At 38.6% G+C, this 27,220-nt stretch overlaps 2 protein-coding genes across 4 annotated transcripts in view; one reads left to right on the top strand and one right to left on the bottom strand.

The window, feature by feature from the left end:
- Window positions 1–977: 977 nt before the first annotated feature.
- LOC127626486 (Golgi to ER traffic protein 4 homolog) lies at window positions 978–8,210 on the top strand. 2 transcript variants are annotated; one of them, XM_052102294.1, is made up of 9 exons: window positions 978–1,357; window positions 2,504–2,582; window positions 2,669–2,747; window positions 4,787–4,936; window positions 5,016–5,154; window positions 5,364–5,504; window positions 5,590–5,665; window positions 6,728–6,800; window positions 7,416–8,210. In XM_052102294.1, the coding sequence occupies exons 1-9, from the start codon at window positions 1,218–1,220 to the stop codon at window positions 7,502–7,504; spliced, it is 966 nt and encodes a 321-aa protein (XP_051958254.1). In that variant the 5' UTR covers window positions 978–1,217; the 3' UTR covers window positions 7,505–8,210. The 2 variants fall into 2 exon arrangements, with proteins under 2 accessions (XP_051958254.1, XP_051958253.1); XM_052102293.1 differs by having other exon boundaries at window positions 986–1,357; window positions 2,666–2,747; window positions 7,416–8,208.
- A 584-nt stretch (window positions 8,211–8,794) lies between these two features.
- vps35l (VPS35 endosomal protein sorting factor like) overlaps window positions 8,795–27,220 on the bottom strand; it is a 29,932-nt gene continuing 11,506 nt past the window's right edge. For both annotated transcript variants that reach the window (XM_052102278.1, XM_052102279.1), the window contains 20 exons: window positions 25,946–25,993; window positions 25,769–25,862; window positions 25,205–25,405; window positions 25,078–25,124; window positions 24,664–24,775; window positions 24,462–24,578; window positions 21,108–21,161; window positions 20,949–21,029; window positions 20,791–20,853; window positions 20,614–20,699; window positions 18,415–18,495; window positions 18,263–18,326; window positions 18,071–18,169; window positions 14,769–14,846; window positions 14,548–14,662; window positions 12,746–12,885; window positions 12,490–12,655; window positions 12,030–12,148; window positions 10,421–10,567; window positions 8,795–9,717 (listed from right to left, as the gene is read on the bottom strand). In XM_052102278.1, coding sequence (XP_051958238.1) covers window positions 9,619–9,717; window positions 10,421–10,567; window positions 12,030–12,148; window positions 12,490–12,655; window positions 12,746–12,885; window positions 14,548–14,662; window positions 14,769–14,846; window positions 18,071–18,169; window positions 18,263–18,326; window positions 18,415–18,495; window positions 20,614–20,699; window positions 20,791–20,853; window positions 20,949–21,029; window positions 21,108–21,161; window positions 24,462–24,578; window positions 24,664–24,775; window positions 25,078–25,124; window positions 25,205–25,405; window positions 25,769–25,862; window positions 25,946–25,993 — 2,011 coding nt within the window. In that variant the 3' untranslated portion in view covers window positions 8,795–9,618. The remainder of the gene's footprint in view (window positions 9,718–10,420; window positions 10,568–12,029; window positions 12,149–12,489; window positions 12,656–12,745; window positions 12,886–14,547; window positions 14,663–14,768; window positions 14,847–18,070; window positions 18,170–18,262; window positions 18,327–18,414; window positions 18,496–20,613; window positions 20,700–20,790; window positions 20,854–20,948; window positions 21,030–21,107; window positions 21,162–24,461; window positions 24,579–24,663; window positions 24,776–25,077; window positions 25,125–25,204; window positions 25,406–25,768; window positions 25,863–25,945; window positions 25,994–27,220) is intronic.

Below are 27,220 nucleotides of genomic sequence, written 5' to 3'. Positions count from 1 at the left end.
CATTAATACTCAGTTTGACCACAGATGTGAGACCTACATTTCTTATTTCCATGTTAAAAAAATATTTTGTACTTTTTTCTCCTTCCTCTAACCATTTCTTCCTTGATCTAATAAAGGCACCCTTTGCTTTATATTCATATATTTGATCTAAATCTAATTGTAATTGTAATAATTTATTTTTCCCTTCTTGATCTAAACTGCAATTTCCAGAGAGATTTATAATTTCAAATATAATCTTTTCTTCATTTTTTCCCCATGTTTTGCTAATTATTTTCATCTCCTTCTGGCTAAAGCTCTGACTTTATATTTCATTCATTCCCAATTTAAACCGAAAACATTGGTTGAATTTGCCTCATTCCAACACTCTATGATGTTTTTAACATCATCTCTGAACTGCTCATCTGTATATAAATCTTTTTACATTATAGGATTTTGTTATATCTTGTGAGAGAAAAATACCTTTGTGATCTGTAAGAACAAAAGGTTGACAGCCAGCGTCGCTCGGCGGTGTGGGCGTCAGAGGAAAGTTCAAGCGCAGCCAACATTATGGTAATGAGCTGTGACGCGGTTCGGAGGCAACCTACTGGAGTACAGAAGTGCTAGCAAAGTCTAGAGAACACTTTGGCTCCCACCAAAAATTTGTTCCTAAGACTAAATGGAGGAGAAACTGATTATTGGTTTTCCCCGCAATATTTGATCTGTCCCTGTTTGCTTACAGGGATATAAATAAAATAAAAAAAAACGATGCGTGGACAAATGTGTCTGAAATTGTTGGTGTGCCAGGTGAGTTGATGAAGTGCATATTATGGTTTACATAATATTATAGAATATATACAAATATTTAATGAGGATATACGCTACTTGTGATATGTCGTCAAAAAGATACCGGTCGACATGTCTGAATGTTTTGTGGTCCCTTTAAATATAGTTCACAAACCAAGCATTCTCAACGAACGTTGCCGCCTATTTCAAATACGTTAGAGCGTCCACGAATTTTCGATAGCATTGTTGGCAGGGCAGCCAGAGCGAATTTTGACGCTTTCGCCGCATCTGGTCTGAACGCACTTAATACAGAGAGGCGTATGGCTTGCCATATGAGTACGGTGCGTCGGAGGGCTCAGTGATAATTATCTCGTTTGGAATAAGGAGAGGCGTAAGTGTGGCGCGTCTGAGCGCTCAGACAGTGACAGTCATCGCGTTTGGTTGTACGAACAGTCATGTCGGAGCAGGAGTCTCTGAAGAGCTCCAGCGCGAGGAACCGCGGAGGAGTGCAGCGGGTGGAGGGTAAACTCAGAGCCAGTGTGGAGAGAGGAGATTACTATGAGGCTCATCAGATGTACCGCACATTATTCTTCAGGTGAGATTTAACGTGTACATTAATAATGTGCGGCTCGGGCCTGTCGCTTCCAGATCTTTCTTGTTGTCAGTCGAGCCCGTCCCACACGCTGATTGGTCGGCTGCTCACTCTGAACCTCCCCTTGCGTCAGTTCGTCATTCTGATTGGCCATTGCAGACGTCAGTCAAGAGAAATTATCAGCAAGTTGTTTTAGCCACATGCTAATGTGAAGATCAAGATTGATTGACAATTTTGAGTACGGAATAATGTATTAATTGTTTTATAATACATATTAAATCCTATATCAATGTTATGCTGTATGACAAAAACATTATTGCTGACATTCGGTAGAATTACATATTTTTAACAGTACAGCTAGGTAACCAGTGCACCTAACCAGCTGAATTATAACATTTCACATTGTAAATCTATCTATCCTATAAGTTATAAGTTAAATTCAGACCAATGTGAGATACGAAACCGTTTAAACTCCCTGACATCTGTCATTCATTCATTCATTCATTCATTCATTCTTCCTTTTGTTGACCTGCTGTATCTCTACAAAATCACCTCATGCTCTTCAGATGGCCACAAAAACCTAGTGTGCTCCCTGCCTAGACAGCATTTTGAGCATAGTCTCATAATCAACCTAGAAGACGTTTTTGACGTCTTGTGTCTCCTGTTTTCTCGTGCCACCTACCTAGATATTGTCATTGTCTCAACCCAGTGTGCTCCCTACCAAGATAACATTTTGGGCATCATGTCACAAAACTTAGGGCACTGCCCACCTACTAAATAGCTAGCATTTTTAGGGCATCATGGTTTCAAAACCTAGCATGCTGCCTACCTGGACAGTGTTTTGAGGCATCATAGTTTTGATAGCTAGGGCGCTGTCCACCTAGACAGCATTTTTGGACTTATTTAGATGGCTTGCTTTTTTGGGGAATCAAGATCTCCAAACCTAGTGAACTACCAATGTAGATGGGATTTTTGGGCATTGTGGTTTCAAAACAATTTGTGCTGTGTACCTAGTAGACATTTGTATGCACTATAGTCCAAACGTAGTGTGCTGCTGCCTACATTACAAAATCTCAGATATTGTATTATAGAGTAGTGTGTGCGTGTGTGTGATATGTGTTGCGTTAACAACATGTTCTCTGGCTGCAGGTATATGTCACAAGCGAAGCATGCAGAGGCCAGAGAGTTGATGTACAATGGAGCATTACTCTTCTTTAGTTATAATCAGGTATGTGTTATCCTGAATGTCTGCTCTGTTGTTACTGAGAAAGACTTGTTTTGTGTGTAAGATCTCTGTTTGTTTCCTAACAGCAGAACAGTGCTGCAGATCTGTCCATGCTGGTGCTAGAGTCACTGGAGAAATCAGGAGCCAAAGTGGATGACCACACACTAGGTGAGCTTCATGTTCAAGTATGATGTAGGGTGCTATTCATCTGCCAAACAATGTAAAGTTTGAGGTGTGGTTACAGTTAACTTTATCTGCAGTTAGAGCTGAGATTCTATGCTTGCTTTTAGTAGTTATGATAATTAAACTGGTCATTGTTAATTTATACATGTACAGCAGCACATAGCGGTTCATGCTGCGACAGTCTCTGCATTTTAAATGTTTTTTTTTGTAAACACAGAATATGAGCAACAATGCAGAAGTATTACACTGTGTTCAAACCAGACGCAAGATGCAAAATTTCAGCGGTGCTACCCTGGGTAGCCCCTCCCACTGTGAACTGTCATTGTCCATCTGGATCTAGCCAGTTCTGGTGACCTCAGGATAGGAGTCCCGAGGTTGAGACCGGGAAACAAATTGAAATAATTCAATTTATTGCGGAGTTATAAATCATGATCAATGTTTCTGGTCTCTGGTTCCGGCAGACCCAACTAAAACAGCCTAATTGTGAGTTAGGTGTATGCCTCAATAGATGAGTTTAGGAGCCAAATATGAAAAGGATCTACCTCCTTTTGTGAATTTTGTTATTCTAGGGAACTATTAACAGGCCAGAGTTTTGTGATCATAATGAACATGATGGAATATTGTGTTGTAGAAAGAACTTATTCCACGATTTCTGATAATATCTCCCAGGGGAAGCATACAAGGAGAAAAGCAGAGGCCCTAAAACTGATCCCTGTAGCACTCCATATTTTACGTTTCTTTGTTTTGACAATTCCTCATTTACATAGACAAAGTGGTAGCGGTCTGCTAAATAGGAGCTAAACCATGCTAATGCATCTCCACTAATGCCAACATAATTCTCCAGCCTTTTCAAGGGAATGTCTTGATCTATCGTGTCAAATGCAGCACTAAGGTCTAAAAGCACTAGAAGAGAAATGCAGCTGCGATCAGATGATAAGAGCAAGTCATTTGTAACTGATAAGTGCAGTCTCTGTACTCATATGGGTGCATTTCTGTTACAATGCCAGTTTTGCTTACATCTAAAATAAATTCTCTCTCAGCTAATACTCTATAATTATAAAGGAACCTTCTAGGCACAGTTTGAAAATATTTTTTACAAATTATATTTTATCATTAGTTTTTCACCAGATTTGTCACATTTTAGTTTTTTGAAAAATTTTCAAGTTCATTCTATTCCATTAAGTAATATCTTGAAATTGTGTTATTATGTACAGTATATTTCTGTTATGATATGTAGAACACATGCTTAATTGGTACTGTCTCTTTAAGACAAGCATGTATAACAAGAGTATGTGGTTTGTATAGCACATCTATGTGTGATAATTAAATGTTTGTTGTTGTTTTTAATCAATAACCAACCATAAAGAACAGAAATTATATTATAAGAGACATTGTTCAATTATTAGGACTATCACAAGTATGAAATTTGGCTGGTTATTAATTGTCAAATAAATAATTGTGATTATTAATAATCATTTTGACAATTGTCTGTTTTAGGGCTATGGCGATTTATTTTCTCTTTAAGGGCTTTCAAGATTAATTGTCATATAAATTGTCATATTTGTAAGGTGTGCTTTTTATGAAGTAACGTTTTAATATTATTTCTTCTTATAAGTGAACATAAAATCCAATAATCCTATACTCAATAAATGTTTCTTGATTTATAAGTGTGTTATCAGTTCCTGATGAATAAGATCAAGCCCCATCCTACATTTGAATCTCTTTCACTTGAAAATGACACATTATTGGAGTAAAACTGGTTTGTGAAGAAGAAAAATGCAATTATTATTAATGATTCAAAGATAATAATTGATTTGTTCGCTCATGTGTATTCAAGATGTAAGAGAACCAAATTATTTGATGGTTTCAGCATTTTAATGAAATCAAACATTTTGTTGAAAATGGTAAAGTTTTTAAAACGATGTTTAAACTTAATCTTGTACAGATTTTAATCATCTGGGAATTCTTTACTTGTCATTGACACTTAATAACATGTGTAATAACATTAATGGTGTTTGTTCCAGAGCATTTGGCGAAACTCTTCAGCCTGATGGACCCGAACTCCCCTGAGCGAGTGGCGTTTGTCTCCAGAGCAATCAAGTGGTCATCAGGGGGGTCGGGCAAGCTGGGCCACCCCAAACTGCACCAGCTGCTCGCGCTCACATTGTGGAAAGGTACAACAGACACATGACGTCCAATCACAGATCAGCTCATGGGGTAGTGAATACTCAGATCATGTCTATGTGTGTCCAGAACAAAACTACAGTGAATCACGCTATCATTTCCTGCACTCGTCTGACGGAGAGGGCTGCGCACAGATGATGGTGGAATATTCATCAGCGCAAGGCTTTCACGGGGAAGTGGACATGTTTGTAGCACAGGCCGTATTACAGTGAGTTTCAGAGAATTACACATCTTTCATTTCTCATCATGTTTTTTGTATGGGAATATAAAAATGAAACTTCTGTTGTTCTTGTGTCATTTCTTCTGTGGAACTCAAACGGAGATGTTTAGGATAGTCGCACTGTTCTCGAGTGTTTTCCAGACAATAAAGTGAATATTGCATTTAATATTGATCTCGGTGTCTCATCTTGACTGCAGGTTCCTCTGTCTAAAAAACAAAACCAGTGCGTTGGTGGTGTTCACCACATACACACAGAAGCACCCGTCCATAGAGAAGGGTCCTCCGTTCATTCAGCCTCTGCTCAACTTCCTGTGGTTCCTCCTGCTTGCTGTGGATGGGTGAGACACTGTCCTGTATTCACACTCAGGATATATGGCTCATTATTTCCGCATGTGGAATTCCCTGTGTGTGTTTTATTCCCAGCGGGAAGTTGACAGTCTTCACAGTGTTATGTGAGCAGTATCAGCCGTCACTGAAGAGAGACCCCATGTACAATGAGGTGATGCTCCTTAACAAGTCACAAGCAAGTCTTTCTCAATACTCAAAGATACAAGAGTACACAGAACTATAGAGACACTAGAGCGGTTCCAAACTCTGAGGTCTGCATAGCACCAGCTGCCGTCCTTCAATGATGAGCAACATTAGGTCAGGCACATTGTAGCGGTTAATGAAAAACCTTTGGTCTGAACTGTCATGGAGGCTCAAACTAATCATTTGTTGCACTACATAAGCAGCATCTCACAAAAATTCTGCTCCTCTTGAGAAGCACAAGAGACTGGACTCACAACTGAATCCAATAGAGCGCAACAGTCTGATTCTGGAAGTAAAAATCCCATTCATATTTTCAACAGGTGAATTTTTAAAGACCGGCCTACTGTGAGCTCTGAGGATATTAATAGATGATATGTGCTTCTGTTGAAGACATCAGTCCGTTATTTACACTTTATTCTTAAAAAATCATGTGAATTGCATGTAAAAAACATACACACTCCCCATGATCCAGCAGAAAAGACCCACCAATCAGAGAATAAACATTTCACAGACTGATGATGCAAGCTGCTGAACTATTTAAATGATTTATATTTAGTACACATTTAGAACATTGTAATTTGTATCATATTTACCTGAAGCAAGTTTAAAAAACAAACAATTAAGTGCAGTTTTTCAATACATCTGTTGAGGGAGAGACAGAAAATGTGTCCTCTATCTCTCTTCTGACCGTCGTAATCCAGCGCTCTTTATTTTGTTGTTTCTTTTAGAAAGCTTTGAAAGTATCATAGTGGACTTTTTCTTTTAATGTTGTAAGAAAAAAAGATATGTGCTGTTCTTACCCTGCTATTGTCTGACTTCTGCAGTCCAAACATGGATTTGTGAAAAGGGTCTAAACGAGCCCATCAGCATGTCAACTGCTAATCTCAAAATGGACAAATATTGCTTAATTATTCAGCCTATGTTATATATCTATTAGAAATCATTAATATTATAATTTTGCTTCTGCTCATTTCCCCATGAACAGTTCATTGTTTGTAACCTGCAATCTTCTCTTGAACTTTGACCTCAGTATCTGGACAGAATAGGACAGCTGTTCTTTGGAGTGCCACCTAAACAGTCGTCATCGTATGGTGGTTTGCTAGGTAACACACACACTATGTCTTCAAACATCTCTGCAGTGTACTACATTTAGAAAAAAAATCACATAGTATTTATTAGAGGGTTTAAATGAATCTCACGTCCGTCTTAAACTAATACAGTACTTCTGTTCAATGTTGAGTCTATTTAAGCCCTTTCTTATTAGGGATGTGTACGGTAATCATTTGTATTATAAATGGCAACCTGAACTTCTTCAGAACGTCAAATCTTTGTGAGACCTGTGCCAAAAAATCTAGATGCATCACAACAAATGGTGAAAGAAAAGGAACTTCAGTTTTTAATAACACCTGCGTTCTGTCTTTACACCGTGTCTAAAACAAACCCAGCGACATGCAGCGCAACAAACCTATCTAGTGCGTTTACATAGAAAAACTATTGAAAAAAGCTGTACTGATGCACACAAGAACATGTGTGAACAGCCCCTAACTCACCCTATACATGAAAAAACTGATTGGTGGTACTATCGGGCTTGGGTTGGGTAGAAGACTTCTATTGCACCTGCAGAATAACTGAATAGTGATTTTAGTATTTGAATACATCCCTACTACTTGTATCACACACAACAAAAAAGAGATTGATGTGCTTGATTTGTGTGCTAGGAAACCTTTTGAACAGTTTCATGAGCTCAGGAGAGGAAGAGGAGGGTGAGGAAGCTCAGGAGGACAGCAGCCCTATTGAGCTGGACTAGTGTCCTGGAGCAGAGACTCGCTGGTCCCCATGTCACCAAACCATTCACTGAACTGAACAATCGCCAGTCACGCATCCGTTTGGACGCTCTTTTTCAGTAACTAACTCTTTCTTGTTATTGTTGGACTTTGTTCTGTGTATAGTTTTTGAAGAATGAAGGGTCAACAGTATCACACTTCCTGGACTATTGGCGAACAAAATTCATAAAAGAAACAGGTGCACTTCACGTCTCCACGTGTAGTTCTGCTGAGCTGTCTGTGTGGTGGGCCCTCGTTTGTTGTTACTTTCCTGTCCCGCCGTGGGGGGTGAAAGTAGCTAGTTGTATTATTGAAAGTAATTCAATCACTCTAACTTATAATCCATGCTCATGTACTTTGATGAATTCTACAGTATGATAGTTAAACCGGAGCGAGGCTTGGTCCTGCCTGTCTGTGCACAGTGAGGTCTTACCAGAGATATTACCGTATCCTTGATGGGGCATTTCACCACTGTCACATTGTGCGTGTGTGTGTGTGTGTGTGTGTGTGTGTGTGAAGCTGAGAAAAGCACAGATCTTAACAGTAAGTGAATGAGGAATGCATGGTTCACGTTGAGCAGAGTGTGAATGTGCCGTTATCGGCCACCAGGGCGCTGCTTCATTCCCTGCTCAACTGTGATTGAGCTTAATAAACGGATAGACATGGATGTAACCGAAATATATGCGTCTTGTTCTTCCTCATTGCAAAGTTAATGAAATCAAAATGAAGCCTTTTTACTTGCTATTTTATTATATTGCTACTTACTATTTAGTATACAGGGTCCAGGTCTTGTTGTGCACGATTCATCAGTGCACATTATTCCAAAGGTTTTTATCAAAATGTTATAACTTGCTCTGCCTCTAAAATAAGCATGTACAGATAATTATAGTGAGACATTACAATAAGGTTCATCAGTTAACATGAACAAATGTATTGTTAACAAAGATAAATACATGCTGTAAAAAAGATTGTTCATGTTAACAAATAAAACCTAATTGTAAAGTGTTACCGAAAGTATTTTGTCTAAAAATAAATGTGATAGTTCCAGGGATTCTAATTAGCTGCATTAATGAGCCACATTTGATTAGTCCTTGAACGTTAGATCAACTTATAGACACTTCACACGGTGATCTCATGGATCAGGCATATTGATGTGACAATAATATAACAACAACACTAGTTAACTGTAAATTAAGCAAACACAATTACATCATGGTGTATAACATATATCCAAAACATTACCACCAACAGAATGATCAATTCTTTTAATTCTATAAATGACTTTTTAAATAACAGCCCGTGGACATAATTCATTTTGAATGAATTTTAAACATTTGAATTTAAAATGGAACATAATCACATAGGTAACAATTTATTTGAAATCAGCTGCTACAATTGAAGAGTAAATCAGAACTGGACTGGTGAACACTTCCCATCATTATTCTGAAAATCATTTCGTCTGGTTTGGTGATTTTTAAAGGACTAGAAATGATTCAAAGAAACCCATAACCAATAATGTTCCAGCACGGGGACAATGAAGGGCCAATCAGATGACTCCGTCAATAATAAATGCTTCACATTAACCTTAATAATGATGACTCTATTGATCACTGTGCTGATGTGTCCAAATTCTGTCCAGGATGAGAAATGACCTCTCTTAAAATCACCTGCAACCAACTACAGTAGCAGGAAGCAAATCAATGTTGATGTCTGACACGCAAAAGTGTATTGCTACTTAAACGGTATTTGAAGATGTCTGTTCGTCTCTTTTTCTCACTTTAACCAAAATGAACATGTACTAATAATAGTTTCGATTATTTGATATAATACCTGGTTATACAATAACAAGTGCAAACTGAAATTGTAGACAATCAAACGATCTTCAGGAATGAGTGATTATAATTATTTTCCCCTCAACTAATCTCAAAAGCTTTGTGATGCATTACTGTCTTTCACAAATAAACATGACCGAAATTGGACACTACAGGTTGGTTTCCGGAACACTCATATTTGAAAACAACATGTTTTTCAAAGAGGCTGACAACCTGAAACTGTTGTGATCTTCATAGTTTCTGGTTGTTGACCACTGATATTGTGGTCAGGCTCTGGACTGCAGTGACAGTCGTGTTATGATGTCTGTGAGATGACTCAAGTCTGGCTGCTGTGCCTGATGTTTGATGTGCTCTAGAGTCCGAACCTACGATCAAGAGAGAGAGATTTGTCAACCTTTAGGGACCTCCATAAATGTACAATTCTATACATGCAACAGTTCATTTAGGGGGAGGATCAATCTGTTGTCATTATAATAAGCTCTAATATATTAGTCTATGTTATGCCCTGATTCTAACCTTGACTGACCTCATTCAGCAGAACAGGTGTATGTGACAATACGATTCGTCATTTTGTCAGAGTGCTGGTGAATTAACTGATGAGGTGGAAACAAATGCCTGCTTCCCTCTACAAAGTGTTGTGCAACCACAAAAATCAATCGGCACTTTTCCACATTGGACTGAACGGTTCTGAGCAGGGTGAGTAACGGTTCCAATTGCATTTCCACTTGAGCATTTCTAAGCACAGTTAGTACACCGAACAGATATGTGTGGCGACTCATGATTGTTCGATCTAATCTTGATTTAGAAGAAACCATGTCACTGAGCCTGGATCAGTACATAACAGCACAGTTCAACACAGGAAACCGTTAAAAGCACCTGATGTTTCCTTATGAGGAAGATAACATGCCTGTCATGAACACATGATGGTGTTTTGCCTAAAGCAGAATTTTGATACATGTTGGCCCTGTATATCCCCAATTATATAGTTGAATTTATTGATGTGATTTACTTGTTTAAGTAAGTGTGTGTGTGTGTGTGTGTGTGTGTGTGTGTGTTACTAAGACCAACCGAGGTACGTGTATCACAGAAGCCATGTTTGTGGCTGAGGTTCCACAGGTTTACGCACAGCTGGTTGAGCTTATTGTTCCGTACATCTCCATGAGCTAACAGACAGCTGAACAGAGAGAATGCCAAAGTACCCTGTTTGCGCACTCCCTTAAACATACAAACATATACAAATAGAAGTCAATGAGCAATGCAAAACATGATTAATCATATTATATATAAACACTAATCAGCCACAACATTAAAACCACTGACAGGTGAAGTGAATAACATCTCGTTACAATGGCATCTGTCAAGGGGTGGGATATATTAGGCAGCAAGTGAAGTCAGTTCTTGAATTTCATGTGTTTGAAGCAGGAAAACTGGGCAAGAGTAACGATCTGAGTGACTTTGACAAGGGCCACATTGAGAAGAGTTCATAACAGTTGTCAGTTGAGGGTGCTGTGTTACCACTGTTGTATTAAAAACATTCCTGATTGATGTCGTTCTTAATGAAGCTCGTTTGGAATAGTGTATTTTGGAAAGAGGGGACGTGGGTAATTCAGAGTCTCGTGGAACGACTGAACTCGCTTACAGCGCCTTTAATGTCAAAAAATGTCATTAGGTGGAACTATCCGGAGATAGTAAAAAATTTAATCAAAATCTTCTATTAAAAGCTGAAAATCTTGAAACAATTTGATTTTAAAATGAGATTTGAATGTATTTGAAAAACGTTTGTTCACAAAATTAATGTGGCGTGATCAACATGTAGGTCACCAATTTGTTGTCAGAAAAACAACAATAAATGCAAGACCCCTTTAGACCCTCAAGACTGTGTGAAGTTTATAAAAAAATATTGTCATATTATTAAATATCAACATTTGAAAGAAAAGGCACATTTTGTTCACCTCATTTGGCATAACCCTGAAAAAAACATCTTAATATTCTTGACTCAAAAGGTCTTTTTTTGTCTTACAAATATTAGTTTTTCTTGAAAATAGCTTTTCTGAGAAGTGGAAAATATTTTAATACCATTAACTTGATGGTTACACCATATGACACTTCTAAAGTCATTACATCATTTTTATTTTATTATTATTATTATTATTAGATTTCATTTTATAACAGCTTATCATGGATAACCTTATTGTCAAAGACCCAATCAATCAATCAATCAATCACAATCATGTCACACAGGTAAATCATTGAAAGACAATGAACATAATCTAAAAACATTCACTCCAGTATTCAGGGGGAAGTAATGAACTCTTTGTGAAAAGTGTGAATTATAGCATTTCATTCAGTCTAATCCTGTTGCATCAATATTTGTCCCCACACTGGAACATTGTAACGATTCACACTTAAATAAATGCACAAAATATGATCTGTGAAGATACATACGCCGATGAGGAAACTGCAAGTGTAGAGAGAACACATGAACTGAACACATGTTTCCTTGAGAAGTGTTCAACAAGCCCACCTTGATCCTTGACTCCTGCCATTTCAATCATGTGCTTGTGCTATCTTTCTATCAGATAAATGCCACCTGATTTAAGTGTTCTATCTGTCATTCAAGTGTCTGAACACTTTTAGAGGCTGCTTCTGGATCAGTAAATGATAAGAATGCACTCACCTCGTCTCGCCCCAGACTCTTTAAGTGATCCAGCACCTGACCAATCAGAGTCTCACACAGCTTATTGATCTCTGCAATGAACTTGGGATCTCCCCCATAGAGAGTTTCATTGGAATCCACTGAAACAGGAAGAGAGATGCTTTTATTTGACATTTCTGTGTTTGAGTCCGTACATTCATTAGAGAACATGTGTATTTATTCTGTGTGTGTGTGTGTGTGTGTGTGTGTGTGCGCATCATATGTCATGGTAATAATTATTATTATTTTAATTTCAATCAAGATATGATTTAAACTGTGAAGTATTTATGCATCATTGTAGTTTTTACTGTATTGTCTTTATCCATACATATCAATCCATATTTATGATTTCAATTGAAAAACATCCTACTGGTCCTAAAAACAGGCTTCATTTTCTATATGCAAAATCTTTTGATTTTGTTGAAACGAGACCATGAGATACCTTTAGGAATGGTGTAGAGATAAGTTTCTTGGCTCATTGCTGCTAGTAATGGTAAAGCGCTGATGTAGACGCGGACTTTAGCGTCGCTGTTGTCCTCCCAGGTGTAATCCTGCACCATGTTCAAGAGTCCTCGCACCAGATACAGCACACCCTGCTCAGGATGATCCTACAAGACCAGACAAACAATCACTCACATTAACACAGAGTAACCAGATGTCCTGAACAACGTTCCTGCAGATATGTAAGCATGTATTACCGGCACTACGAGCAGTGTAGAGAGGAAGTTATTGATGAAGTCGAGCAGGAAGGGCTCTGATGAGCGCTGTTTACCCTCAACACTGATGGAGCGTGGGACCTCTGGTAAAACACTGACTGCTGCCTTTAGAAACGCATCCGCTGAGAAATGGACAAAGAGACTCAATCAAGTCAAGTCTCTTTTCAAGCAATAAGGCACAAGATAATCCACTGTGTGTTGTGTCTAACAGCACCCTTCAGTCCTGACTATAGTCTGTATTTATAGTGCATATACTGTAAGTACACAACATATCACAGCCTGGAGTGCTTTAATGACAGTTACATAAAAACATCATTTTCCTAAGCCAGTTCATTAACTGGCATCCTGCCGCTAAAATATATGGTCCCTGGCATGTATTTTAAAGGTGGTTTTACATGGTACAGTTCAACCGAGAGTTCCCAAAGCAGCAACAGAAGTCAAGAACTCGACCACTTTGCTGTGCACAGCTGGACACATCATGCAAATAAAAATATTGAATCTTTTTGCAACTGCTTGATTTGCTCGTCAACCAATCAGAGGTGACTTTAAATCAATGGGTAGCAATCTCCTGATACTTTTAAGAATGAGTATGAGTGGGGCTCTGGGTATCTCAGCGAGTATTGACGCTGACTATCACACCTGGAGTCGTGAGTTTGAATTCAGGGCGTGTTGAGTGACTCCAGCCAGGTCTCCTTAGCAACTAAATTGTCCCGGTTACTAGGGAGGGTAGAGTCACATGGGGTAACCATATTCTCCCAGTTGCTAGGGAGGGTAGAGTCACATGGGGTAACCTCCTCGTGGTGGTGATTAGTGGTTCTCTCAATGGGGCGTGTGGTGAGTTGTGTGTGGATCATGGAGAGTATCATGAGTCTCCACATGCAGCGAGTCTCCGCGATGTCATGCACAACGATTGCGCAGATTGACGGTCTCAGAAGTGGACGCAACTGAGACTTGTCCTCTGCCACCCGGATTCTGAGGCAAGTAACCGCGCCACCAGGAGGACCTACTAAGTTGTGGGAATTGGACATTATAAATTGGGAGAAAAAGAGATAAAAAAAAAAGAAAGAGTACAAGGAACAAAACTTTGATTTGGTACTCGCGACACATTTACATTTATGCATTTGGCATATGCTTTTATCCAAAGCTTAAAACAAAAAGTCTTTTATCCAAAGACTTAAAACAACAAAAAGTCTTTTATCCAAAGACTTAAAACAAAAGCTTACACACTGCACATTTTATATTTGAAACAGCCCCAATCTGATGATGTCTAACTTAGTTTTGCTTCTAGAAAAAAATCTCATTTTTAAGTACCTGAGAAGTTTGCATAAATTAGGTTTGGATTATGCTTAAAACACTCCAGCACTGTTTCCCACTGATTTCAGAATAATACTCAGGATATATTATCTTAAAGCAACTATCTAATACAAATATGTTTCTCAGGTAAATGTTATTGTGATATTTTTACTTCAAAACAAGTTACTCGTACTGTTAAACACAGTAGTATCACGTGACTGGATGATAATATGCATATGTAAATTAGATGCTGATGCATAATATACACAAAAAAGTTCCATATATGGTTATTTTGGGGAGGAGAAGGGGTTGGGAATAAAGCCTTTGTATTTACAGACAATCTTCCACTAACTGGGCTTTATAAAGTAAACTTTGTGCAGGTGCACATTGTTTTGTAAATCTGAAAATGGGTTTTCTGTCCATTTGCACACTTTCAGGATGAAGTCTACTCCATGTTCTAAACATGAGGCCCCAGAAAGTCCAGTACTCACCCTGAGACAAACACTGGTTGGCTAGCGCGACCTGTCCAGAGAGCAGGTACAGATTGAGACGACTGAAGATACTGGTGAGAGACGGAATAGTGATGAAACTGTAGGCCGCACACGCCTGCAATCAAACACCACAACACATGATCACCAGAACAATGGTCATCTATAGGAAAAAAGAGCAGGAATACAGCTATCAAACACTATTAACATTATGTGAAACAAACCCTGACAAAAGCAGCAGTTTTGCGCGAGTGATTTCCTTTCATCACGCGTCTGGTCTCCATGGCTAACTGATTCGCCGTCTGGAAAACAGACATAAATATGTCAGTTAAATATAATACATGAGACTACAGATAAACCTCAGGATAGTGTCAGTGTAAAATGTGACAAATAAGGAAGGGAAAACAATAAACAAGTGTTTTAATCTGACAGTAAGCATCAAAGGGTGTCTGTTAGACTTGTAATGACGTGAAGTGGACTGTCTGTGGTTACACAGCCCCAACTGCAGTATTGCTTTTATGAAATGGTGACAAAAGCAATATGATGAAAGACACCAATGTTTAATAAATCATTACATTTATTAAATAACACATGGACATGAACTTTTCTCAACATATAAATAACACAGTTGACTCTGCCTGCATTCATGTTTAAGCTGACGTGTCATTTTTCAATGTTAAAATTATGCAAAGCAGGTGGTGGCAGAAACATGGACCTTAGATGGAGCATTCACAATATGTGTGTGTGTATATATATATATATATATATATATATATATATATATATATATATATATATATATATATATATATAGATATAGTGACAAGAAAAATTATGTGAACCCTTTGAAATGACCTGTATTTATGTTTAAATTTGTCTTTAAATCTGATTTGATTTTCATCTAACTTACAATAACAAACAGACACAAACTGTTTTAACTAATGACACATACATGATTGTATTGTTCTTGTACATATTAAATACATTATTCAAACATTCACTGTGTAGGTTGGAAAAAGTATGTGACCCTTGCATAGTTGGCAAATCTGGCATCCAATTAATGAAATTTTGACTAATAAAAACTCTCAAACATCTGCTGACGTGGACCGTGCCTCGCAAAAAATAGATCTCAGAAGACCTACGATCAAGAATTGTTGCTTTGGATAAAGCAGGAAAGGGTTCAAAGTTTAGTTTAAGAGTTTAGATATTCATCTGTTCACAGTTAGACAAACTGTCTATAAATGGAGATGATTTAGTACTATAGGTGCTCTCTCTAGAAGTGGCCGTTAGGTATTCATCTGTTCACAGTTAGACAAACTGTCTATAAATGGAGATGATTTAGTACTATAGGTACTCTCTCTAGAAGTGGCCGTTAGATATTCATCTGTTCACAGTTAGACAAACTGTCTATAAATGGAGATGATTTAGTACTATAGGTACTGTCTCTAGAAGTGGCCGTTAGGTATTCATCTGTTCACAGTTAGACAAACTGTCTATAAATGGAGATGATTTAGTACTATAGGTACTCTCTCTAGAAGTGGCCGTTAGATATTCATCTGTCCACAGTCAGACAAACTGTCTATAAATGGAGGTGATTTAGTACTATAGGTACTCTCTCTAGAAGTGGCCGTTAGGTATTCATCTGTTCACAGTTAAACAAACTGTCTATAAATGGAGATGATTTAGTACTATAGGTACTCTCACTAGAAGTGGCCGTTAGATATTCATCTGTCCACAGTTACACAAACTGTCTATAAATGGAGATGATTTAGTACTATAGGTACTCTCACTAGAAGTGGCCGTTAGATATTCATCTGTCCACAGTTAGACAACCTGTCTATAAATGGAGATGATTTAGTACTATAGGTACTCTCACTAGAAGTGGCCGTTAGATATTCATCTGTCCACAGTTACACAAACTGTCTATAAATGGAGATGATTTAGTACTATAGGTACTCTCACTAGAAGTGGCCGTTAGATATTCATCTGTCCACAGTTAGACAACCTGTCTATAAATGGAGATGATTTAGTACTATAGGTACTCTCACTAGAAGTGTCCATTAGATATTCATCTGCCCACAGTTAGACAAACTGTCTATAAATGGAGATGATTTAGTACTATAGGTACTCTCACGAGAAGTGGCCGTTAGATATTCATCTGTCCACAGTTAGACAAACTGTCTATAAATGGAGATGATTTAGTACTATAGGTACTCTCACGAGAAGTGGCCGTTAGATATTCATCTGTCCACAGTTAGACAAACTGTCTATAAATGGAGATGATTTAGTACTATAGGTACTCTCACTAGAAGTGGCCGTTAGATATTCATCCGTCCACAGTTAGACAAACTGTCTATAAATGGAGGTGATTTAGTACTATAGGTACTCTCACTAGAAGTGACCGTTAGATATTCATCCGTCCACAGTTACACAAACTGTCTATAAATGGAGATGATTTAGTACTATAGGTACTCTCACTAGAAGTGGCTGTTAGATATTCATCGGTCCACAGTTACACAAACTGTCTATAAATGGAGATGATTTAGTACTATAGGTACTCTCTGTAGAAGTGGCTTTCCAGGATGACTCAAAGGGAACACCGAAGAATGCTCAATGAGGTACAAAAGAATCCTAGAGTGACAGATAAAGAATCTTTATTCAGAGATTAACATCTCTGTTCATGAGTCTACTCTACGAAAAACATTAAAGAGTCATGGTGTCCTGCTGCTGTTTTCCAACAAAAACATTGCTGCGCACCTTAAGTTTGCCACAGACCACCTTGACACTCCACAACGCTTCTGGAAAAATGTTTTGTGGACTGATGAAACCAAGGTTGAACTGTTTGGGAAGAACACGCAGCATTACGTATGGCATAAATAGGGCACCACATACCAACATCAAAACATCATCCCAATGGTGAAGTACAGTGTAGGGAGCATCATGATTTGGGGCTGATTTGCTGCTTCGGGGCCTGAAACGCTTTCCATCATCAAGGGGAAAATAAATTCCCAAGTTTATCAAGATATACTACAGGATAATTTTTAGGTGGCTGTGCTCCAGTTGAAGCTCAGTAGAAGTTGGGTGATGTAGAAGGACAGTGACCATAGGACATGCTAAGAACATCCTAAGAATATGTCTGAGCTGAAGCAGTTCTGTAAGAAAGAATGATCCAAAATTTCTTCTGAACATTGTGCAGATTTAATCCGCAGATACCGGAAACACGTGGTTGAGGTTATTGATACCAAAGGAGGATCGAGCAGTTATTAAATCGAAGGGTTCAATTACTTTTTCCACAGCACTGTTAATGTTTAATGGGATGTGTTCAATAGAGACATGAAAGATTATAATTGTTTGTGTGTTGTTAAGCTTCAGCACATTGTGTTTTTCTGTACTTATGACTTTAATGAAGATAAGATCACATTTGATGACCAATTAACGCAGAAAACCAGCTAATTCCAAAAGGGTTCACATACTTTTTCTTGCCACTGTATAGATAAACATCTGCATTAGGACACATGGTGCTTACATGTATGAGGTGAATGATGACAGCCTCTAGGTTGCAGAAGGTCGCTCGAGCTTCCACACAGAAACTCAATTGCTGCTCAAAATCTCTCCCGAACGATACCTGAAGCGCAGAAGTTTATGAATCATCATTCATAGAGTCAGTAACGAGGGGTTTATGGGAAACTGATAAACGAGACCTGAAGAACAGACTCACCATACGGATGAATCCATTAATGAGCAGAGCCAGAGATCTTTTCTCATCATCTAGAGTTAAAGCACTAGAACACAGAGACATACACGCACGTCAATGTAACGCTCTGCAGTCATGCATTAACAGATGAACTCTCTGACACAGAGCTCACTCACTTGACAGAGTCGTGCATGGTCTTACAGATGTGTAACAGTGCGTTCAGAATGACGGGGTCTCTCGTCACCTCCTGCTGGTGTCTGAATACAGGTACAAACACCCAATACAGGACAAACACTGTTAATATATATGTCAATGTGAGTCACAAATATAAGTGCTTAGATCAGTAAGCAAACCCACATTTAGGATGGAAGTATTGACAGACTCAAACGAGCCCCAGTCCACCTCACCACATATCTCCAAAATCACACATAATAAAATGTGTTGTGCAAACATTTCAAAGGTTTGTTTACGCTGTCAGCATCATGGAGAAGCCATGTAGTGTTGAACACTCAGCACACTGAAGGACTTGTTTTAGGATAATCTCATGTAGTGTAATGAATAATCATGGGATAGAGCCTTCTCATAGCATACAATCATGCATTACAGTGCGTCCAGAAAGTATTCACAGCGCTTCACTTGTTCCTCATTTTGTTATGTTGCAGCCTTTTTCCAAAATGGATTCAATTCATTATTTTCCTCAAAATTCTACAAACAATACCCCATAATTACAACGTGAAAGTAGTTTGTTTGAAATCTTTGCAAATTTATAAAAAATAAAATAATAAATCACATGTACATAAGTATTCACAGCCTTTGCCATGACACTCAAAATTGAGCTCAGGTGCTTCCTGTTTCCACTGATCATCCTTGAGATGTTTCTACAACTTGATTGGAGTCCACCTGTGGTAAATTCAGTTGATTGGACATGATTTGAAAATGCACACACCTGTCTATATAAGGTCTCATAGTTAACAGTGCATGTCAGAGCACAAACCAAGCCATGAAGTCCAAAGAATTGTCTGTAGACCTCCGAGACAGGATTGTATCGAGGCACAGATCTGGGGAAGGGTACAGAAAATGTATTCAGCATTGAAGGTCCCAATGAGCACAGTGGCCTCCATCATCCATAAATGGAAGAAGTTTGGAACCACCAGGACTCTTCCTAGAGCTGGCCGCCCGACCAAACTGAGCAATCGGGGGAGAAGGGCCTTAGTCAGGGAGGTGACCAAGAACCCGATGGTCACTCTGACAGAGCTCCAGTGTTTCTCTGTGGAGAGAGGAGAACCTTCCAGAAGAGCAACCATCTCTGCAGCACTCAGGCCTGTATGGTAGAGTGGCCAGACGGAAGCCACTCCTCAGTAAAAGGCACATGACAGCCATCCTGGAGTTTGCCAAAAGGCACCTGAAGGACTCTCAGCCCATGAGAAACAAAATTCTCTGGTCTGATGAAAAAAAGATTGATCTCTTTGGCCTGAATGGCAAGTGTCACGTCTGGAGGAAACCAGGCACCGCTCATCACCTGGTCAATACCATCCCTACAGTGAAGCATGGTGGTGGCAGCATCATGCTGTGGGGATGTTTTTCAGCAGCAGGAACTGGGAGACTAGTCAGGAACAAGGGAAAGATGTATGAATGCAGAAATGTACGGAGACATCCTTGATGAAAACCTGCTCCAGAGCGCTCTAGACCTCAGACTGGGGCGAAGGTTCATCTTCCAACAGGACAATGACCCTAAGCACACAGTCAAGATAACAAAGGAACGGCTACGGGACAACTCTGTGAATGTCCTTGAGTGGCCCAGCCAGAGCCCAGACTTGAAGCTGATTGAACATCTCTGGAGAGATCTGAAAATGGCTGTGCACCAATGCTCCCCATCCAACCTGATGGAGCTTGAGAGGTCCTGCAAAGAAGAATGGGAGAAACTGCCCAAAAATAGGTGTGCCAAGCTTGTAGCATCATACACAAAAAGACTTGAGGCTGTAATTGGTGCCAAAGATGCTTCAACAAAGTATTCAGCAAAGGCTGTGAATACTGAAGTGCCCTTTAAAAAATGAAAAATATCTTTCATGTTGGCTGTAACATTACAAAATGTGGAAAAACTGAAGTGCTGTAAATACTTTCCGGATGCACTGTATAGTGTGAAGTTGACTTTAAACTGAAAATCCCCACAAGAAACCCCTAAATTAGCCATTTCCCTCCTAAAATGTTATTTACGGATGCTAACATTGTCTTCTATCATAGGCAACACATACACATCTGTTAATGTAGGTTAGTGTTTCATGACCCTGATTTGTTCTTCTGTTCTGAACTGTCCTCTGCCCTGCATCTGAAACATCTGTTTAGATTTAGTTGTGAATACTGAGTGACAAACATACTTGATGAAGACCTCCATGATGGATTTACACACCTCCACCCTCACGCTGTCTTTCTGAAACATGTCGAGGAAGGGCAAGAACTTCTCCTACAATCATTAAAGCAACACACATCAGATCAAAAAGTCATCAAGATACTTTTAAATATAACTGCACAAGTGGTAGTTAAAGAGCCTTTACCATGGAGAAGAGCACTGAGAAGTCATGGAAGTATGTGAGAATCTTCATTATCACCGACTGAAGCTGAGAACACAACACAACACAACTGACATCAACATCATCATTATCATTATCTGACCTAATCTCCTCAACATCGGCCTCATTACACATGTGTGTACCTGCAGATAAGCATCTTCAAACGCTCTGTCTGGAGTCATGTGTTTGATGATGTCAGCAAGGACAGTGTTCACCTCCCGTTTCTGTGATGGACACATTATATTAAACAGAGAAAAGTTCTTCTTCTTTAATTCTGCACAAATGAGAATATGGTCACTCACAGTGAAGTGACGGCAGGTGAACTCTACCCAGATCTCAGCACAGTTGATATAATCCTGAATTACAAATACAATACAAACTGTAATCAAACACTTTCACTTCATTTTTAGTTCACTTTACATTAATCATGTGACCATACACAGAATTCTCCATGTTCATCTTAATTCTGAAATGACACAATAGTGTCTGACATTATAAAATGAGAAATGCACTGCTGTTGTTGATTGTCATGGGGAAAACACAATTGTCCTGTTTTTCTTGAGATAATTAGACGTTAAATTAGTGGAGAGAAAAATCCTTGTGAGGTATCAGACTCAGCTGGCAGAGTCATTCTGCTTCTGGCTTCACCAGAAAAGTACATTGGCCAATATGATTTAGTGGTTTGAAGAAAAACCATCGATACATGCAGATTTTTGCCCGTTACCCTGATTTCACTCGGCATGAATACACTTTTACTGCCGTTCTCACCGGCTAATCCAATGAGCGCTAGTGTTGTGCTCTTACCTGTTTAAATGTTCATGATTATTTCAAATCTCATGTAAAGCAATATTCTTGCGTTCTCAGACTCACCAAGTGTGTTTCCATTCACATTCCGCTTATGCTTAATAAGCCAAAAGCACGTGTGGTTATAATAAATGTAATAAACAGCTTTCCTTTATCGGTGTAAGGTCACATACAGCGCAAGCATAAACTGGTCGACACGGGTAGAATGAGCCTGTTTACATTTACATTTATGCATTTGACAGACGCTTTTATCCAAAGTGACTTACAGTGCACTTATTACAGGGACAATCCCCCCGGAGCAACCTGGAGTTAAGTGCCTTGCTCAAGGACACAATGGTGGTGGCTGTGGGGTTCGAACCAGCAACCTCCTGATTACCAGTTATGTGCTTTATCCCACTACGCCACCACCACTCCAGTATGTGGTGGCATAAGTTTACATGAACATCAATGTGCTGATCACTCCCAAAAATCCACTTATTTAAAACATCTAACATGAGATTTGAAATAATCACTTTATTCTTGCACACAACACTTATGTTCATTGGCTAAGCCGGTAAGAATGCCAGTAAAGGTGTATAAAGCGTAGATCGGTTTACTCTCAAGTCGTTTATGAACTTACACCCATAAAAGTAAGTCATTTATTGTGTTTACATGACCACACACGTTGATGGCTTAAGTACAATCGGTGTAAGAACGGCAGGTAAACACTTTACCGAGACTAATGTGGTGCTAGGGATGCTGTGATTACAGGGTTTCGCTATTAAAAATATCCCGGTTAATTTAACCGCAAGAATTTAGAATCCACGTTTAAAAACTGTGAAATGCTTTATTTAATGTGGCAAAATTGTATATGATATAAAATAATTATTTTTATAATTTTTTGTAAGCCTAAATAGGAAAACTCTTGTGCCTGTGTGGGTACTGGAGCTGTTGCTATGGTTACAGAGGGATGGCCAGGTGCCGCGAACTGAACGTGAACTTTAATTTCACGTGAAACTGAAGCTTTAACACACAAATTCCAAAAATAACAGGTTTACCAGACTCATATCCATCAAAAAAGCTACTTAAATTGGCTGTTTGTGAGCATTTAAAGGGTATATGTAAAATAAGCAGACGAAGTCCTAGAAAGAAACATTCTACCAATGGGACAGGATGCTCCACTAGTCATCCAACAACAAACTAGTACGTTTAATATTTTTAGCTGTGTTGATTTTAAAGTGATGAATTAAAGATGGCACTTTTTGTATTGTTTAAGCCGCTGACAGTGTGCAGATGCATGTGTGTGTAGTTACTATCAGCGAGTAAATTTGACATCATCCTCATTATTTAAAGCGTTGCTTCTGTACAAATTTAACTCGCTCAACAATAAATGTGAATTTTAGTCATGATCAGACTTTATATTGCCTGCTGAAAGCAATGTTCCCATTATTATTCTGCATAATAAAAGGTTTATTTGTAAGGTGTTGTGAACAGTATTTGTTGCCGATTCTTCATGTTGGGGTGTCTGGCAGAACAACGGATTGTTTTAATAAACTGATTCATGCCGTGAACTAAATGTTGCGCACCCACAATAATCTTACATTTATGCACTTTTGAAGCACTCTGTTTACTCTTCAGCACATCACTGAGCTCGGGATGCTCAAAAGCGGTGTTGTGCCCTAGATTGGAGCATCTCTACCTCCTATTTATGTGTGTGTGTGTGTGTGTGTGTATTTATCAGTTTTCTTATTATGGGGTTTCCGTTAGCGTCCACATATCCCCCAGAAATACATACGCTAAGACGTTTAGACAATTGTTATATGATGCATCAGTGCTGTTGCATAATAATAAAAATTATAAATTATTGTAAAACTTGTTAACCGCGATTTCTGCCAAACTGTAGGACTACAACAAGACACACTCACTACAAGTTATGCCCCTCTAATAAATGCTCGCTAAAGTCTTGCAATGGTTGGACGTCACTTTCATTCACTGTTTGTTGCGTTTACTTGGAGTCCAGCTGCCCTAAACTTAACCTTAAACCTAACCACAAAAATGAAAGGTTTATAAAATTACTGAATGTTATGCAATTAAAAAGTTATATTGGACACAAGTGATGAATACGAGGGGAAAACTTGATGAAAATGAAGAGGAGAAGAAGTTGGGGTAAGTAGGCTAACTTGGGAAAACAGAAAAGAGAAATTTGACCATGTATTTCTTTGAATACATAATATCATATGTGAAATATCATGTGATATGTTTTAGTTCAAATAACATGAATCAAAAAGCGATTGAATATGAATATATAAGTTCTCTAAGCCAATAGAATAGATCCTTTATGATCCAAGGGGGCGTTACTTGGTGTTGGCATGTCGTGGGTGTTAAAATTGCAGGTTTTTGAGATGCAAAAGTCAATCCATGTCAGACATTTTTCTACCTTTAATGTTATATTCAACCCAACAAAATTCAAAGAACAAACAAATATGAAATATGGTTGTATAAGGGTGCACACTCTTTTACAATGGGGCATGTGACTCTGTTTGGAATGAACAAATTACATTCAAACTCTTCCTCAAAAGTCATTATAATCCTCTGGTCATCAATAAAGTGATTAACCCTAAATATAAATGAGGAAGGATTTTCTGGCATCTTACTGCTGAAGCTATGGACCGCAAATAGCTTACAAAGTATGTGCGGGGTCTCATTGTGAACAGGTGCCAATCAGGAGAGGGGTACAAAATAATTTCCAAAACATTAGATATTATTTAGATATTAGATATTATTTTTTTAGAAATGGTAATGTTAGCAACAAAAAAAAGTTATTGGTAGTACGAGAACACTTCAATAAAATCAAAAGATCCAAAGCTGGTTACCCGTGGACTGCGCACTTTAGTGATGACCTTCCATGCTTCATTGAGTATAGAGAGTCTCTCGTTCTCTGGAGGATCGGCAGAAGACAGACTGTGACCCAGAGACGCAAATAACAAGTGCTACAGAGAACAGACAAGAGCCAGAATAAACACGAGACAGTCACTGGTGTCTTTGACCCATCTCTTATGTGTGTTTGTGTCTGACCTTGGGAAATCCTGCCTCATCACAGTCTTTGATCATGCCAATAAAATCTGTTGCTCTTGTAGCCACAAATTCAGCTCGAAACGCCCCCATGACAGAGTTCAGCAGAAGAGCACTGTGGGTGCATACAGAAGCATACAGGATTAACCTGGTAGCCCACACAAATCCCCATAAACTCACTTAACAAATCTCTAAACACAATCACTGCTGTGGAAACGATTTTATTAACAATGTTCGGTTCTACTCTAATCATCTGGAAGAAGTAATCCACTACAAATTACAATATGATCACTGCAATGCTTACCTGATGGAAAAAGTAATCAAAAAGCCTCTGAATAGATGTATAATGATTCATTTTAAAATCATGGTTTGATATGTTTCTGTTCTTCATGCACAAAACAGATCTGAAGATCTTACTTGTTGCCTAATTTCTTGCATCTCTCCATCATCTCTGTCAGCAGGACCTGTGCACACAAACACATCCGTGATATGTGATGTTAAAATTACTTTGAAAGTGATTTCCCCCCGTGTGCTGTGTCTGTACCTCTGGAGCTCTGTACGCCACACACTGCAGGATCCAGTGAATGGCAGGAGAATAGAGAGTCAGATACACTGGAATCTCCACTCGCTGTAACACCAGCTGATTCTGAACACTGTCACCATGAATCTGACGGAACGACGCCAGCAGGTCGAAGAAGTTCTTATTCAGACTGTCCTTCAGGTGAGGAGCCACCTCCATCCCCACCTGACCGAGAGAGAGAGAACATTTATAACTACATTTTCACAAGTGCTCTTTGAATGTGAAAAAGTAACCACGATGTTCTGGATGGTTGTTTACTGGCTCAAGTGAAATGAAGTCTGGCAATGATCATTTAAAAGCAAGTCTAAAGGTCTATGGTTGTCTGCCAGGTAAAAATTGTAAGTCTTATCTCCTAGTAAAGTAACAGCTCACCTCTCCTCAACAAGACAACAGTTTAATAAATAGTGTTTGTTCAGATCACTAACCCGGAGTATGAGCACTAGTAATAGTGATGCAAATACCACTAATTATAGGAAACATGTTGTGAGAGGTTGTATAATCACAGAACATTATTCAGATTTTTCTCACCCTGCATAAGTATGCTCGTGCATATACAGCCACCAGCGGGTCTCCTATTCCTCTGATCATTGCCGTCAGTCTCTGCAGCGTCTCCTGAATCCCCCTTATTGAGACCGACAATCAGTCACATGAACTCACACTAACTACATACTTAACAGCAGTGAAGTATTGCGCTCAGATACTCACGACTTTGTCAAGAAGCGATTGCATTTCAGAAGAGCAGCTTCGACATATCTGTGTCACAGTCAAGGGAGATTTCAGCTCACATAAATATTCAGGGTTCAATAAAAGTTAAGATCAATCATCAGTATTTGTGGCATAATGTTGATAACCACAAACATTATTTCAACTTGTTTCTCTAAAGATGTGTGTTCCAGTGAGACACTTTCAATGGAAGTCAATGGGGTTTAATCTGTAAACATTTCACTTTAGTGATTGTTTCACTTTTAATTGACTATATCACAATTCCAGTGGGTCAGAGGTTACATACACTTAGTTAACTGTGATTTTAAGCAGCTTGACAAATTCCAGAAAATGATGTAAAGCTCGTTCACAAATGGGTCTTCCAAATGGACAATGACCGCAAGCATACCTCCAAAGTTATGGGCCAAAATTCCAGCAACTTATTGTGAGAAGCTTGTGGAAGGCTCCCCAAAACATTTGACCCAAGTTAAACAATTTAAAGGCAATGCCACCAAAGATTAACAAAGTGTGTGTAAACTTCTGACCAACTGGGAATGTAATGAAAGAAATAAAAGCTGAAATAAATCATTTTCTCCATGATTATTCTGACATTCCACATCTAACTGACCAAAGGCTGGGAATGTTTTCGAAGATTAAATGTCAGGAATTGTAAAAAACTGAGTTTAAATGTATTTGACTAATGTGTATGTGAACTTCTGACTTTAACTTAACACAGATGCGGTTAATACAGTTGAAGCCAATTTTGCAACTTTGCTGCAATGATGATGTAACGCTGGTAAATCCCTGAATTTATCACAAAAAAAATGATTACATTTAGAATGTTTACTTCTTGTGGCTATACTTTTGAAACAGTTAGTATTTTTGTGGTAATCAACATTTTTCAATATTCTTCTCAATAGCAGTTGCTCAGCTGGTGTATGCAGGTACACCCCAGAAGTGTGCCACCTGCATACTGCCATATTTGCTCATTCGTTTTAAGTCGTAAATGTTATGTGACTAATCACTCTGAAGCCACAGGATAATAATGTCATGACAAAACTGATGGGCTGATGGAACCATAATAATGCACACAGTCCCAAACCTTCATTAGTGGAAACATCTACTTTAATATGATGTAATATTTCGCATTTAATGTTATTTCATCACATTAAACGGTTAGTACAGCATGGCCATAAATGGAGAAACAAGCTTTTTGGCAATACAATGGCGTAGTTACATTATTCACCAGCAGTGGCTGACCAGTCAAGCCTGGAGCAC

This window comes from Xyrauchen texanus, chromosome 33 (assembly GCF_025860055.1).
Source record: "Xyrauchen texanus isolate HMW12.3.18 chromosome 33, RBS_HiC_50CHRs, whole genome shotgun sequence".
Classification (NCBI taxonomy): domain Eukaryota; kingdom Metazoa; phylum Chordata; class Actinopteri; order Cypriniformes; family Catostomidae; genus Xyrauchen; species Xyrauchen texanus.
The sequence above is the reverse complement of the archived record's forward strand: the minus strand, read 5'-3'. Positions and strand labels throughout refer to the sequence as shown.

Bases quoted from the DNA above. Each gene is read 5' to 3' on its own strand.
- LOC127626486 (XM_052102293.1), top strand. From the start codon at position 1,218: ATGTCGGAGCAGGAGTCTCTGAAGAGCTCCAGCGCGAGGAACCGCGGA. The intron at 1,358-2,503 runs GTGAGATTTAAC...CTCTGGCTGCAG, and splicing joins TACCGCACATTATTCTTCAG to GTATATGTCACAAGCGAAGC. The intron at 6,801-7,415 runs GTAACACACACA...TTTGTGTGCTAG, and splicing joins ATCGTATGGTGGTTTGCTAG to GAAACCTTTTGAACAGTTTC.